The 15,316-nt window shown below is 53.5% G+C and overlaps 5 protein-coding genes across 5 annotated transcripts; 3 read left to right on the plus strand and 2 right to left on the minus strand.

Annotated features, from left to right (window-relative positions):
* Positions 1 to 1,007: 1,007 nt before the first annotated feature.
* J4E93_002844 (uncharacterized protein) lies at positions 1,008 to 2,114 on the minus strand (the record flags this gene model as incomplete). The annotated part of the gene is made up of 1 exon (XM_049340785.1): positions 1,008 to 2,114. One exon carries the CDS (start codon positions 2,112 to 2,114, stop codon positions 1,008 to 1,010), a length of 1,107 nt encoding a protein of 368 aa, XP_049201667.1.
* A 2,922-nt stretch (positions 2,115 to 5,036) lies between these two features.
* Positions 5,037 to 5,867, minus strand: J4E93_002845 (uncharacterized protein; the record flags this gene model as incomplete). Its single annotated transcript, XM_049340786.1, has 1 exon — positions 5,037 to 5,867. One exon carries the CDS (start codon positions 5,865 to 5,867, stop codon positions 5,037 to 5,039), a length of 831 nt encoding a protein of 276 aa, XP_049201668.1.
* A 978-nt stretch (positions 5,868 to 6,845) lies between these two features.
* J4E93_002846 (uncharacterized protein) lies at positions 6,846 to 7,880 on the plus strand (the record flags this gene model as incomplete). The annotated part of the gene is made up of 1 exon (XM_049340787.1): positions 6,846 to 7,880. The coding sequence occupies one exon, from the start codon at positions 6,846 to 6,848 to the stop codon at positions 7,878 to 7,880; it is 1,035 nt and encodes a 344-aa protein (XP_049201669.1).
* Positions 7,881 to 7,928: 48 nt separating this feature from the next.
* On the plus strand, positions 7,929 to 9,494 carry J4E93_002847 (uncharacterized protein; the record flags this gene model as incomplete). The annotated part of the gene is made up of 1 exon (XM_049340788.1): positions 7,929 to 9,494. One exon carries the CDS (start codon positions 7,929 to 7,931, stop codon positions 9,492 to 9,494), a length of 1,566 nt encoding a protein of 521 aa, XP_049201670.1.
* A 1,636-nt stretch (positions 9,495 to 11,130) lies between these two features.
* Positions 11,131 to 14,584, plus strand: J4E93_002848 (uncharacterized protein; the record flags this gene model as incomplete). The annotated part of the gene is made up of 3 exons (XM_049340789.1): positions 11,131 to 11,374; positions 11,433 to 14,310; positions 14,362 to 14,584. 3 exons carry the CDS (start codon positions 11,131 to 11,133, stop codon positions 14,582 to 14,584), a joined length of 3,345 nt encoding a protein of 1,114 aa, XP_049201671.1.
* Positions 14,585 to 15,316: the final 732 nt, after the last annotated feature.

Raw genomic sequence — 15,316 nt, forward strand, 5'->3', positions numbered from 1 at the left:
CCTGAATGCGATGCGGATTTCGCATTCGCAAACTTTCTGCTTCAACAATTCCGTGGACCCTGAACGCAGGTCCATGCATCCCTGCCACGTCCATCGACCAAACTCCGAAGCCACTGCAAAGACGCATGTCATCAACTGTCCCAGCATCCCCTACTCGCTCGAAACGCGCGCGCTCCCGACACACCATCATCCCCAGCACACATACAGCCACTTGCCATTTGTTGCCCCTGACTCAACAGTGGGAAACCAGTCTTGGCAGGCACTCCCGCGGCGAAGCGCGCGATCGACAAAAGGCTGACCACTCGGCTCACGCAAGGCTTACATTCCCGCCCCCTTTCAAAGTTTCGTGCGCAATGTGACGCACAGATCGCCAATCGTCGCATCGCGGGATGAGGGAGGATCCGAGGCCGAATGTCTGCATCGACGATGAGCTTGATGGAGCCATGACTTCATTGATCGCATACGTGGACTTGCGTCTGAAAGGCATACATGCTGAAGGGAAATGAAGATCAGCATATGTGACGAAATCGCGAAGTGATATAGAAGAGATGGAGGCATGGGATCATTGTGAACATGGAGCATGGACGATAACTCGTGCTTGTATTCAATGCTCGCATTCAGTTGGCGGCGGGTATGATATGGTACGTATTTACAGATACTACAAGTGTCGAGTATCGAACGAGCGAGAGCCTCCAGGGCAATCGCTCTGCACGCTCAAGACTGAGGAATCCGCCAAGAAAAAAAAGAGACATGAGCAACATAGGGAAAAATGCGCGTGCCATCCAAACAAGAAAACACCGTGTAGTTGCCCTTGGAAACGTGCCAAATACAAGGCCGTGAAATGCTAAACATGCTTCGAGTGGTGGAAAGAGAGAAAGCGGTGAATCGTGGTCCTGTGTATATGGTAATCGTGTGCTGTGGTGGTAGTGGCAAAATAAAATCGTTGTTTCGGGTATCGCAGAAAAGGTAACCTCTCATCCATCCGCGCTTGTTGGGTATGCGTGATTTCAATCGCTGAGATCGGGGTTTGCGACAAAGAGCCTCGTCCCCATGGTCATGGTCCGCTCGTCCACACTGCCTCTCCGAACCAGGTCATCCTTACTGCCCTTCTTATCTGTCGCAGCAGGTGGCTTCAGCATTCCAGGCGCTGGCATTTGCCCCACGTCGCCAAAGTTGCGTTCCCCACTACTGCCACTGCCTGTGCTTGTGGTGGTCTTGGTATGTTGGAAGTAGCTGTTGTCGTTGGGCGCGTTGACGTCGTATTCGGCGGGCGAAGGCGTTGGCTCTTCTTTGAGGTCGGCGAGCTCGCCGTCCGGAGATGAGTTGAGCGGAGGAGTGCTGTTGGATGATATGCGGCCGGTGGGGTTGGCGTAGGACATGCGCCGTCCTGAACCGAGCGAAGAACGGCCTGAACCTGTGCGGTGGTGGTACTGGCCATTCTTGACTGAACCTGCGTCTTCGTCGTCGCCCTCGTCCACCTCGGAAGCACTGAGGCGCATAGGAACACCAGACCCGGCATACGTGACAGGTGCATATAGCGACGCTTTTGGCAGACCGTGGTGACGCCCAATCTTGGATCGCACACCGCCGGTCATGCTAGATCCTCCTGAAGCACTTCGCGGGGGGACGTGGTGGGGTCCGCCTGCTACCTCCATGTTTGCCCGCATCTTGGCCTGCCGTTGCTGTGCAAGCATGCGGGGGTCTTCGTATTGGGCCCGGTCACACCACACAGTAGCCTTTTGTTTCCGCATGAGGGCAACGTACGAGGTAGGCGAGTTGCCGCCGGAGCGGGTGGACGAGGAGCGACGGAGGGCGCCGCTGTTGGAGCGGTTCGGCGTGCCCGTGGTAGAGCTCGTTGACGAGGTAGGAGTTCGGCGGAGACTGCTCTGGTACTGGGTTGGATATTGCGAGTTCATGGTGCTTGCAGTGGGTGACTGGGCAGGGAAGATGCCTGAGCTCGTAGTGCGCGTTCGTGAATGTCCTAGTTGGCCGTCGTTGTGGTATTGGTGTTGCGGGGGTCGCACCGATATGCCGGGGTTTGCTATGGGTTTACGGCGGAGAGGAACAGCCCCGTAGGCAGAGGTTTGTGGGGGTTGCGCCATGACAGCCTGCATGATGAATGGCTCTGCGTTCTTCGCGTCACGAATCACGGGAAGTGAAACACAGATCAGCGCGCTGACGTCGGACCGACAGCGTTAAAGAACAGACAATGACGTTCTTTTTGGGCAAACTAGCAAATTCTGGGCTGGCAGTGAAGGGGGGTCGGTGGTGAAGTTGTGTTGCGGCGTTGCGATTGATGCAATGCACTGACTCCCACTGCTTCCGGCTATGGGCTGATGTAAGGTGATGGCCACAGCAATTGGTGATGCTGATAATATGCAGACGGCACACGGAGCAAGCGAAAGCGGCAACGGCGGCAGGGCAGTCGAGGCCCGGCGGGAGGAGTCGAGATTGGAGGGATGATGTGCGAAGGTGTCGAGTCGTGGGTGGGAAGGGTCCTTAATAGCAATGGTCCAGTCCAGCCAGAGACGCTAGAAAAGCTTACTCTAAAGAAAGAACAGTCAACACGCGCGGTTTGAGAGTTATAGAAGACGGGTAGACGCCAGCTGGGCTGCGCGGATCAAGCGTAGCACCTGCATGGCGTCGAGGCGCGCGAATTGCTGACTTACAGATGGATGCGGCGGCGAGGTCGCGAACTAGCCCACCCGAGAGTGCAGCAGCGGCACACGCAGCTTTTGAATAGGGAAGTACAAAAAGAAACGTCTGCACTGTGGGCAGGCCGGTGGGGAACAAAGGGAAGGGCGCGTGTAGGGAGCAGGATAGGACTGATGGCAGCAGAATCGGGACGAGTGCGCCCGCAAGAGGAAGCGGCCGTGTCTTGTATCTTAGTATCTTGGGTACTCTCCGTGCTTGCCGTTGAGGGCGATCGCGCTAGAAATGGGTGAGCCGACGCCTGGGAACCACGTCTCCACCGCGCAAGTGTCAATGACGAAAGGCCTCCTCTACGCTGTCGCCATGGCGCTTTGCTATGCCATCTCCCAAGCGCGATCCAGCACGTCCATAGTAGGCTCAAATAACGCCACAAAACCTGAATCCGTCGCGCGCGAGAGGCCCTCAAGTCAAAACAGCCGCCCCAGCCAGGCGGAGTCGCGTCCGTATACGGCTCCCGACTACTACCTTGAGCCTTGCACACCGAGCATCCCGGCTGCGCTGCTGCATACATGTCGCCAACTTCACGAATCCCGCTCGCTGCCGAGCTGCTCCTCTCCGCGTCGAATCATCGGCAAACGTGGCTCGAGCATCGCGGCCTGCAGGCCCCAGTTAGCTGTGCATGATCGCCTCTGGTTGCATCCCGCGTTCCTTTTTGAACCTCACTTTTTACGAGCTGCGAGTGCGACGTCTGACACATCGCTCGTGGCACCGGCTATAGTGTTTCATCCTCAGGCAAGCGTGCCCTGTGCCGCCATCTGGGTGATGAAGCCATGACCTTGACTTCGAGCACTGTCTAATTGTCGCCCGCACCCGTCGCCAGCGAGACTGCCGGGGCCATCATCGCGAGACCTCACCCCAGCGCACATCTGACCGGGATACTACCAAGGCCCTGATACCGTTTCATCTAACGTGATGTGTTGAACAGCCCGCTCGCAGGCCTTGCTCGTCCGCTACTTTTGTCTATATCCCAGAGTGGGGTTGCATGCACATCGATGCACCTTCAGCCGTTCCCCGCTCTCTAGCACTGCGCACTCAACCATGGGACATGCTGCAACGCCAGCCAAGCTCCTCCAGATCGTGATCTTTGCGACTATCCGAAAAATGTTGAGGCTCTTTTTTCCCATCACCACCATCGCCGTCTTCGGTCAATTCTGCCCGGCAGATCCGCTTCGGCCTTCGCCGAGAATCTTCTAGTAATAGGCATTGCCACCTCCTGACCGTCATCGTCAATACAAGCCTGCGTCTCTGATGATACCCATCAATAAACACTTTCTGTGGAGATACGAGTCTTTCGGTGGGTATTCATAGAAGGAAAATTGGAGAACAGCCCGTACAAAGCGCAAGTGTACCAGACTCTGCGTTTGTGGCGTAGCATCGCGTAGCGGCATCCTTGAGCGACATCGTGCTGCGAACCGCCACGGAAAAGGACCCTGAAGAGCTGAATTGTAGATCATTGCTTGATTGTGCCCTCGGGTCTTTGTCACCCCGCGTTCGGTCGTATGTCGTTATTGCCAACCTCAACTCTCCGAACAAAAGTCGTGCGTTGTCGACCTTCCCTCAGCTTCGATGAGGCTTTTGTTCCGGCTGCCATTGTGATGTTGCACGCCTAATAGGCCGACGACCCGCTACCAAGCATCTTCCATCGAAGAGGCGCAAAGTTTCAATACAATCACGGCACATGATTCGTATCCACCCACCTTCTACACACCATCACAATCCACAATGCCAGTAAAACCCAAGCCCTTGGTTTGGAGGGTTACACAACGTCCGCAGATCTCTCACCTGCATACCAGATCGCACACCATCATTTCTACGCTCATTTTATTTAGCGGCTTGTGTACGAGTAATGCCCCTTGGCCACGACAGCACGAACGCAGCACAAGGCTCGGTTTCTGCCGTGCTGACGAGAATCGCACCTGCATCGTGCTAGGATGACTGGGTGTCGTATCTCAAGACGGGGTATTTGTTATCGTGAGCGCTACTTTGGGTAATAGGCTTGCGCTCGGTAGGCAGCTGGTCCGGCATTTGGGCCTTAGTGTCGGTCTTGTGCCGCTGTCATCGGTACGATAACTTGTGGTTCTTGGTGTGATGAACATTACCGACTGCATGAGGGGTCCTCCGATGTCTCAGACAACAGCATCGTACGACTGGAATTGTGCATGCACAAGTCGTGCATTCTCGCAGTACATGGAACGTCGAATGAGGTGGGGCATCGAATGAGATGGAGCTTGCATGGCTCGTCCGGAGATAACATGCTATGTATATGCGCCTCGGTTCTCCTATCGTAACCCCACTAGAATATGTACACTACCGCTCGCTCTGATCTAGTAGACGTAGGGAATCAGCTGGTACGGAGTCTTCTTCTTGAACTCCTCCCATTGCGCACCATAACGCTTCTCGCAATACTCGTTAAGTATGGGGATTGCCCGCTGTGTGAAATCCCACGCGAAGAAGGCTCCTACTAACGCACCCAACGTGTATCCTCCTCCGACCATGGCATAACCCGCTCGCCAGATTGTGTAGCCACCGTAGTTGATGTGGCGTGCGAAGCTCCAAAGACCTCCCGTGTAAGCTTTGCCTTTGTTGTTGGGGTCCGCCTTGAAGCGCTTGCGCTGTATTTCTGCGACAAGCTCCGTCACGATGCCTACGACATATAGCGAGCTGCCGACGAGGAGTGCGGGTTGTGGGAAAGTGGCTTCGGTCGAGGCGGAGGTAGCTGATGTGAGGAAGGCGTAGGTGCTCAGACTGTTGAAGACAGCGTTGAACAGACCCACCGCGATGGCGCCTTTGACTGGCATTGGCTCTCCGGAAAGTGCTGTTACCCAAATGTTCTGCTTCACAGCTGCGCCGACTGCCATTCCAAGCAATACCAATCGGTATGGTGACAGGCCCATGCCATCGATCAGAGATATGCCTGTATGCGTTGGCAGTCCGGGAGGTAGTGTTCGCAGTCCTACGCGATGTAGGACGGATGTGCCGAGGCCATGCGCGAGGATTGAATATTGAAGGACAGGCTCGATGCCGCGTAGGAGGAAGAAGGTTACTTTGCCAGCTGGTGTGGGTGTGTAATCGCCGCGTGCAATCAAATCCTTCTTCTTCGATTCTTCTGATCGAGGATCATTCGGGTTGCCTTGCTGGCCTTGGCCTGGCGCCATTGTGCCAATTGTCTACGTAGTACTGTCAACGTTAGTACTGTCGTCGCAAGGCCGGCTAGAGCGGGGTTACCTGGCTACTGCTGTGTCCAGCTCGAAGACTTGAAGTGCAATTGGCGGTAATTCTGTAGTCTAACACCGCCAATTATATAGATCTTGTCTCCTCGGCCAGTTGAAGCGCGCTCGGTCACTCGAAAGCGCGAGCTGATCAATGTCCATGGTGGAGGATCAAGCGACGTGTCATGACGTATACGCTAACCGCTTGCTCGGCCTCATCAAATGCCGTCTATGAGAACGGCAACCTGCTCAACCTCGCATTCTGCTATCTGCTGTTGCATGCATGCTCGCCATAATCATATGAAACGATGACACTGTCGGAAGGTAGCCCGTCAGCAGCTCGCAGCAAATGGGGCAAGTTCCCTCGCTGTCCGTGTTAAGCCTAGCATACGCGTGTTCCCGTGATGATTTGCATTAGCGCGTCATGAAGCGCGTGCGCGTCCAAGAGCCCCTCCATCCATTCATCTTGACTTTGTTGGGACGCGACCAAGCCTTCTATTGATCCGCATCATCAATTTACTTCTGTTCTTCTTATAGACCTAAAGACGCCATTGTTGATTGCCTTGATTTGCTCCTATTTACAAACCTCAAGTGCGCCTTCGACGTCAAAGGCTCGGCAACGTTATTGCGACTATGATGAGGATATTGAGGCCTCAAACGTGCGCATCGACCAATTGTCCGCCTGCTGTGCGTACACAGACGGTATTCCGCACAACTCTATCGAGCCTGTTCACGCTCGATCATTGATATCTTTATACCATAGATTGGCGGCACGGTTCACGATATCCACCAGGTGCTGTTGGAAGCAGGCACAGCACTTGCTACTGCCTTTGGCATGCCGCATACTTATTTCAAGCATAAACAGCCCTAGCAGACCCAGCACGATACGATAATTCCCCATTTGCGTACATCGGCACGCCTACAATGACCGTCACCTTCGGCGCCATTTGCAGTCTCCTACAAAGCGTCGAGACCATCACGACACGGCGACCACGGTTACTTGCCAAGCAAGAGAAATACCGTATACGCGAGACAACCTCGCAGTGGTTCCTCAAGCAGAGAGAAGCCCTAGATGATCCCGATACAAACGGGGGTGCCGTCTTGTCTGCTCTCTTTCCACATCGAAGGAAAGACCGAGTCTATGGAATGCAATCGCCATTACTGGCAAAGAAACTCGCGAACCTACTTGCCTTCAACCACGGTCAATTGGCTCTATACGAGGGCTGGCACACAGGGAAACACGGTGACCTTGGGGCATATGTCGAACGAGCAATGAAACCTTGGGATGGCACATTCGCAAGCAAACGTGCATTTCCGATCGAACGAATCGATCGATTGCTGGTACAATTAGCAGCGAGGTATCGGTTCTCCGACGAGGGCATCAGGAAGAAGCGTGACTCGGATTTCCAAACGGATACCGAGCTGAAGGAAATACTCGTGAGACTCGAGTCGTGGGAAGCAAAGTGGCTGGTGCGTCTCATTCTGCGAGATCACTGTACCGTGGAGCTCGATGAGCAGTTTGTTCTGGAATGCTACCACTTTCTCTTACCAGAATTGCTAATGTTCCAAAATGACTTCGACGCCGTCTTCAAGATGCTCAGAGGCGATCTGAGCTGTTATCCCGCAGTACCAGAGCCGTCCAAGCAAAGATCTATGCGTGTCGACGCGGCCCAGAGATTGAGAGCTATTGTTGGAATCAAGGTGGGGCGACCGACGTTCCACAAAGCTTGGTCTTTCAAGCATTGCATGCAGCTTGTGGGTCAGCGCGCTTGGGCTGCCGAAGTGAAGTACGACGGCGAGTATTGTGAGATACACATTGACTTGGACAACGCACCTAATGACATCCGCATCTTTTCTAAAAATGGAAAAGACGCAACGGCGGACCGAAAGCCTCTGCATGCCACGATCCGCGATGCCCTCCGTATCGGTCGGCCAGACTGCATCTTGAAGAAGAAGTGAATCATCTTGGGCGAGATGGTACTCTACAGTGACAAAGAAAAGAGAATAATGGGCTTCTCAAAGATCAGGAAGCACATCACCCGCTCTGGTCTCTTCATCGGCACGCTTCAAGATTCACTGCCGCACGAGTGGGAGCATCTCATGCTCGTGTTTTTCGACATCCTTGTGCTGGATGACGAATCTACTCTACGTCACTGCCTTCAAGACCGTCGCAAGATCTTGAGGAACCTTGTCCATGTAATCCCCGGTCGGTCAATGCGATCGGAGTGGACACTTTTGGACTTTAAGACAGGGGATGGCATAACAGACCTTAAAGAGATATTCGCCCGGAACCTAGCCGAACACCAAGAAGGACTAGTTCTCAAACCGTTGCATGCGCCGTACTTCCCACTTCTGTCAGAGCAAGGGCATCGTCAAGCAGGTTTCTTTATCAAATTGAAAAAAGACTACCTCGGTGACATGGGTGGTGAGAGAGATTTGGGCGACTTCGCTGTGGTTGGGGCTAGCTTTGATGCGCAAGTCGCGGCAAAGAGTGACTTGAGGCCTTTACATTGGACGCATTTCCATTTGGGGTGTTGTACGAACAAAGATGCGGTACAACGCACGGGTGCAAAGCCAAAGATCAGGATCGTTGCGAGCCTCAGCCTCGACAAGTGCATACCAAAGAGCGATGCGAAATACATGAACGTTCAAGGTTACATCCGCCTGTCTACCCTACGAGACAATGGGTCGACCCTTGAGTTCGAAATTCAGCATCCCAAAGGCTATCACAGGCGGATGACCGCAGCATTCAAGAAGCCTTTCGTAGCAGAGATTCTTGGCGGCGGCTTTGAGAAGCTCCAAAACGAATCCTTCGAAATGTTGCGACACCCCAGAGTCAAGAAAATACATCATGACAGAACTTGGGAAGATGCTGTGTCTTTGGAAGATTTGGAACGTATGGCTGAGGAGAAGTGGGAGGTGCCTGATGCTGACAAGCTCGATGGGCATGCTCGTGACGTTGCTTTGCTGGTCAAGAAGTACACCAAAGAGATGGGCGGGTCTCAAGCGACTGTAACGACCGACGACACTACGCAGCAGACGACACAGCGGACTACACCCCGCTCGTCGCCGGTGACCCCCCGACCAAGGACCATACCAGCTGTTCCCCAAGCGTCTCCCAGTGCAGCTACAATCCAGGAAACGCAGCAGCATACTTGCACCACGATTTTAAGTTCTCAAGGCTCTGCAGGTGGTAGCACACAAGGCAAAGGAACACGGGCATCTCGCGAAATGCGTATTCTTGTGAGAGAGGACACAATAGAGCGTCTGAATACCTTACGTCCTCCTACACCAATGTCGACGGCATCTGGGGCGGCCAGCTCGTTACCACTCATATCTAGTGCGGTGTCTAGCCTTTCAACGGCAAGCAAGAGGCGCAGCTTCATGGACATGATCAGCCCACCCAATGCGAAGCGGAGAAAAGCACTGGTTCCCTTACAGTGCTCTGCGAACAACCGCCATTTAGGTCAGTTCGATTATGATTCGCAAGAGGGGGTCGTGCACATTTACGCCAAAGAAGGGGTCAAGGTACAGATACATTCCGCACCTCGAGACAAGGAGAAGAGTAGCTAAGATAACATGGTCTGGAGTTCGTTGCTCCATTCAATCATCGCTAGCCGTTGTCGCGCAGTTTCGCAATTTTATAGAAATGGGCCTGGATCAAGATGAACATGATAGTCTGCTTGATGTTACTGATCCCTGCATGTCGGTATCTCTCGTTCTTCTTTGATCGGTTCTAAAGACAGGATCTTCCAGAGTCACAGTCGCAATGGTAGACCTAGTGCGTTCGCGAATCTGTCTACGTTGATGTGATTCCAATCCGCACATTACGTCTCGTCAAAACTTTGGGAAGCGAGAATGCCAACCAAGGTACCTGCAACCACGAATTTTGCTACTTCAGTCGAAGTTCATATAAAATCCACGCACACTATTCTTGATATTCATTTCATTCATCTTTCTTTTCCACTACCTCGAGTACAGACGACATCACCCCAAGCAAGTACCGACCACATCGCGATCATGGGACCCAACGGTAGAATACCTGCTAGGGACTCGGCATATAGACATAGATCTGCATCCATCTCTCTTACGCCTGCGGCGCAAGATGAGATTCAAGACATGATGCGGCCTACGCAAAGCTCCAGTAGGACTATGAGCCCTTTGCAAACCTCGGCGCAAACACGGTCCCGTATACGAACTCTTATAACCGACATTGACGAAACTTTTCCGCAATCTCTCAATGAACCGGTTCCTGATCTGAGTAGTCACTCAGTATGGAATGCGTTACAGAACCCTGTGCGTCCGACCATGCAAGAACGCGCAAGTCGCAACCCAGGCGCGGTGGGAGATGGGCGATTTATTGAGAGCGCTAGGCGAGATGTCGATTATGCTCAGCCAAGGTATGCGTTCAGACGCTCGGAAGCCATGCACGAACTATTTCGAAGACTCGACCTCGAGCCAGCAGAGAGCGAATTCGACGATGGTGCACTCGAGCGACTTGCAGTAGCCAGCAAACCTTTTCAATGTCCGATCTGCTTCGAAACTGTGGCCAATCCTGCGATCATCGTGCCTTGCGGTCATATCTTATGCCAGCCGTGCCTTGATCAGATGCGCAGGATTGCGCGGAGCGACCGGAAACGGATGCGATGTCATTTCTGCCGAGGAGACTTGATTATTTCCACTGACTGGAATTCTGTGTGTAACAAGTATGGATTGGATGAGGAAAGTAGAGATGCTGTCAAGCCGCCTGCTGACGACAGGCAAGACGCAGGGGAAGGAGGTAGCAGAGTTGGTGGCATAGTATGGATGTTGAGAACGGCTGTGGAGGAGAGGCTGGGGTAAAGCATAACGGTATCCCAAGGATGTAAGGGAGGCGGATGGGTTGGGAAGAGAGGCGTGGCTTACATAAGGGTCTGAAGTAGGTGGAGCCGTCGGCGGTTGTGTTTCGGCTGCATGATCCTTGTCAAGCTTCCAGAAGCCGCTCCAGGGCCCATGCACCGTCACCACCGAGCGCGTGGAACTTTGGCTAGCCACGACATTCAAGTGACGCTTGACACAACCAATCTCCCCATTGCGCCTTCTGTTTGCTGTCTTTGATTGATGACTCGGAGCTTGATACCCGTCCATACGTCGTCCAGCATGCGATAGATGTGTCCCCCTGCCCACCCATGCCGCCGCCTATTCACCACCCCCGACCTGCGCCGCCATCATGTCTTCCCCCGATACCCCACGGAGATCGACCGAGAGCTTCGAGTTCCTGTCGCCGAACCCACCGCAGGGCGCCTTCCCGTTCCCAGCAGCGAACCATGACTGGACAAACAGGCCCAGTTCCACGGGCGGGCGCTACAAGCCGCGACGTGGCTCAACCGCGTCTTCGATACACTCGGTTGGGGGCGCACTCGACAGCGGCTTCAAGAGCACCATGGGCGCGGTGAGAGAGCAGAGTAACAATGGTGGGTATACACGGTGATCATGTCTGGACAGCTGTATAAGAGGCTAACCCTGGCTTAGCCATCTCCACGTTGCTCACCCCTCCCATCATGCGGACTGGCATGGTGCCGCATACCACTGCCACGGCGACCGCAGGCCACCGCCCTCCATCCACCAAAGACATCCCACCCGTGACTCTGACAAATGTACCCCACATCGAGCCCTCCACCTTCAATCCATATCTGTCGCAAGTCGGCGGTTTGTACGACGCTTTTCAGCGCGCAAAGGCCGAAGCCGAAGCAGAGGCCGCCCAGCCGGTAAGGAGAGGGTCGAAGAAGGAGGATGCGACTGAGTCGCCAGCGGGGACACCTAATCTAGCAGGTACACCCTTCTCTTCTAACGGGCCACCCAAACCGAAGCGTCGAACGAGCGGATCCAAGCGCGCTCTCCCAGCTATCACGCCGCTGTCCACAATACCCAACATCTACTTCGACGAGAACTTCCACCTAGAAAACCCGCGAACCTTTGACGTAGTGAGCGAGCGATCCGAGGTGGTCAGGCCAGCGCGAACAACAAGCAACGATGATTTTGGGGCAAACGGCTCTCTGGACGTCCCACAACCTCCCGGGCGGAAAGCTCTGGCTACAAATGCGATTCTACAAGAGAAGCTGTCGTGGTACATGGACACGGTGGAGGTGCATTTGATTTCGGCCATATCCACAGCATCGACATCCTTCTTCGCCGCGCTCGGCTCCCTCCGCGAGCTTCAGACGGAAGCATCAGATTCGGTCGCGAGGATAAAAGGTCTCAGGGAAGACTTGAAGAGGCTGGATGAGCAGATGGCAATAGGAGGCTTGAAGGTCGTCGAAATGAAGAGGCGGAGAGAGAATTTGAGGAGGCTGACAGACTCGGTCGACCAGTTACAGGCTGTCATCGTCGGACTCTCGAACTGCGACGAAGCCGTTGTCGACGGCGACCTTGAAACCGCGATGGCCCGGATAGAAGTCATCGAACGACTGATAACAGGCGCGCTGGACACGACTGATACTCAGAGCACCTCATGGCTCGACTCTCGATTACCTCCGCAGTTGATCGATTTGCGACACTTGAGAGCACTAGATGGAGTTTTCGAGAACATTACCGAGCTCAAGTTCCGCGTGGGCAGAGGCTTTGAAGTACGCTTTGTCGACACTCTGCTCACAGACCTGCGAGAGCACGTCAAGCGAGTTCCGGCTCATGATACCCTGGAACGATGGAATGCTGCATCGCAAAAAGCACGCGGGGCCAACCAGAAACCGAAGACCACTTTACCAGCCTACATGACGACAGATGAAAAGCTACGAGCAGAGCTACGAGCTAGTCTGTACGGCCTGAGCGGAGCGCAATTCACCAATCAAGCTAGCGCAACTTTCAGGGAGGCTATGATCAAAGAGATGAAAGTCCTCATCCGGAAACATTTGCCGAGCTCATCAGAAGACGATACTGGTTCTATGGCCTCTGTGTCTACAAGAGGCGGCCGAGGAACTAGTCAACAGGACAAGAATTCCATCCTTGCGCGTAATCTGCGCGCAATGGATCCTGAAGATGCCGAGGTCTTTTTCGCTAATATTTTCACCAATATTGGAGAAGCGCTCCGCCGTCTAAGCACACTGATCAAGGTGCTTCTCGATGTCACAAGCGGCGTGACTACTCCACCCGCCTCTGCTGGTGGGCTTCGCTCTCCTCCACGGAGTCCGTATATGCACAGCATCGATGATTACGTAGGCAATAACGTGCCAGCGCCAAGCTCCAATGACTTGCAGATGGAACTTATGCAAGCTCTGGATATGTCAAGTTTGTTAGGCCAGGCTGTCGACGCAGCACAGACACAGATCACCAAGCTCCTCAAAGTCCGCTCAGAAGCTACAGCTAATCTCCCATTGGAACGGTTCCTACGGTACTTCAACATGTGTAGGCTTTTTGCGGATGAGTGTGAAGCTGTCTCAGGACGTTCCGGCGCTGCACTCAAGGGTGTGGTGAACACCCACATCAACGACTTCGTCTCCAAATTTGCAGATTTCGAGAAGCAAGAACTGATAAAATCAATGGATTCGGATCGTTGGGAACCGAAAGACTTTGACGCAAGCGATACTGAGGTCCTAGCACGGTTGTTGAAGGGCATGGAGAGCGATCCACCAAGCTGGGCCGAAACTGGTGACATTCTTCGAGAGATCGAAAAGCCGACCACAAATGGCACTTCAGTACAAACAAACGGCACATCCGAAGAAAAGCCAAAGGAGAAGAACAAAACCACTATCCCCGCTGTTGTGGATGAGGAAAAGTACACCATCTCAGAATCATCAACAGTCGTCCTCCGGGGTATCGAACGCTTCGAAATCCTGGTTTCCGCCATGCCGAGCATGACTTCCGAAGTCTCTACCTCCCTTTGCGACTACATCAAGCTTTTCAACTCCCGACTTTGTCAACTGATACTCGGCGCGGGCGCCATGCAGTCAGCTGGCTTGAAGAATATCAACACCAAACATCTCGCCATTGCTTCTCAGACACTTTCCTTCCTTGTCGCCATCCTACCTTATATCCGCGAGTGCTTTCGGCGTCGCACTGCTTCAGCTTCCAACAAATCCTCAATTGGCGAGTTTGACAATGTCAAGCGCCTGTTGTACGACCAACAAAACCAAATCCACGAGAAGCTCACAGGCATCTTAGCTGGGAGGGCAAAGGTTCATATGCGCAGTCTCAAGAAAGTGGAATGGGATACTGAGGCTGAAGTCAACAAAGATGTCAGCCCCAGTATGGAAAGCTTGACTAAGGACACTGTGACCATGCACAAGGTGATTAACAAGTACTTGAGCGACATCCAGGTCCGCATGATTATGGGACCTGTATTTGAGAGCTACAGGGAGGAGGTTGGTGGTGTCATCAAGGAGGCGGCAGTGAAGACGCCCGGTGGTAAAGCACGGTACGTGACAAAGTCAATTTCGGTACGTGTATGATAGCTGACACCACCCAGATTGCTACGCGAGGCAAAGCTATTCGATGCGAAACTCGGGCCTATCGACGGTGCTGGCAACGTTGGCTCTCATCTCATCGGCCTCGTGGTCAGCAAAACAGTTGCGCAGCCCAAGGCGGAACCAAAGGTGGAGCCTAAGCAGGAATCTGAAGAGAAGAAGAGCGAAGAAAAGGAGCAAAGTACAGAAGCAGAAGCAGAGAAATCGAGCACAGAAGCGACTTGAAATCGATTAGCACTCCAATCAGCTATCAGTCGCAGCTGTTACGGAACGATGCATACGCTTCATTGGACTAGGCAATGGCCCTACGATGTCCACTTGAGGGTCACATGGCCCCATTCGAAGGAGTGTCGCTCTTTACTGACCTCATCACATCACCTCCGGACTACGTGCGCATTCGGCCCCGATGAGTACTATGATGGAAGTGGCCGACGACTATACGCATCTTCACCCACATGTCACCTTTCATGTATCATCACCACCCAGCAAGGCGTTCTGGAGTAATAGAAGAAGAGATGTCACTACGGGGCAAAGCGTCGTTGGATAACTTTGATATCGTGGGAAGGGATGAGGGGATACTGTTGTTATACCATTCAAGAATTATGATCTTTCAAGGCCCCCAAAGGAAATGCGGACTCTCTGTCCATACCTCGCCCGATGCGTGCCCGCCCTCACTTCCTTTTTCATCTTCCTTGGATGTACTTCCTTCCACAGTGGTCGCAATGGCCTGCACATGCCTAATCGTTATCACCACTATGTCTCTATCACCGCCGCCACCCATAACGACCACCGTTCCATCTCTTTCCGAAGTCGTCTTCGTATGATCATTATGACCGCTCGCACTGTGCCTCTCATCTTCATGTACTACACTCTTCTCTTCCAACTCTCCTTCTTCGGTGTTGGTATATGAGTCCGTACGTACTTCTGCTTCGGGTTCCAGTTCTGCTGCTTTCTCCT

This window comes from Alternaria ventricosa (assembly GCF_023758065.1).
Source record: "Alternaria ventricosa strain BMP 2768 chromosome Unknown scaffold_4, whole genome shotgun sequence".
Taxonomy (NCBI): domain Eukaryota; kingdom Fungi; phylum Ascomycota; class Dothideomycetes; order Pleosporales; family Pleosporaceae; genus Alternaria; species Alternaria ventricosa.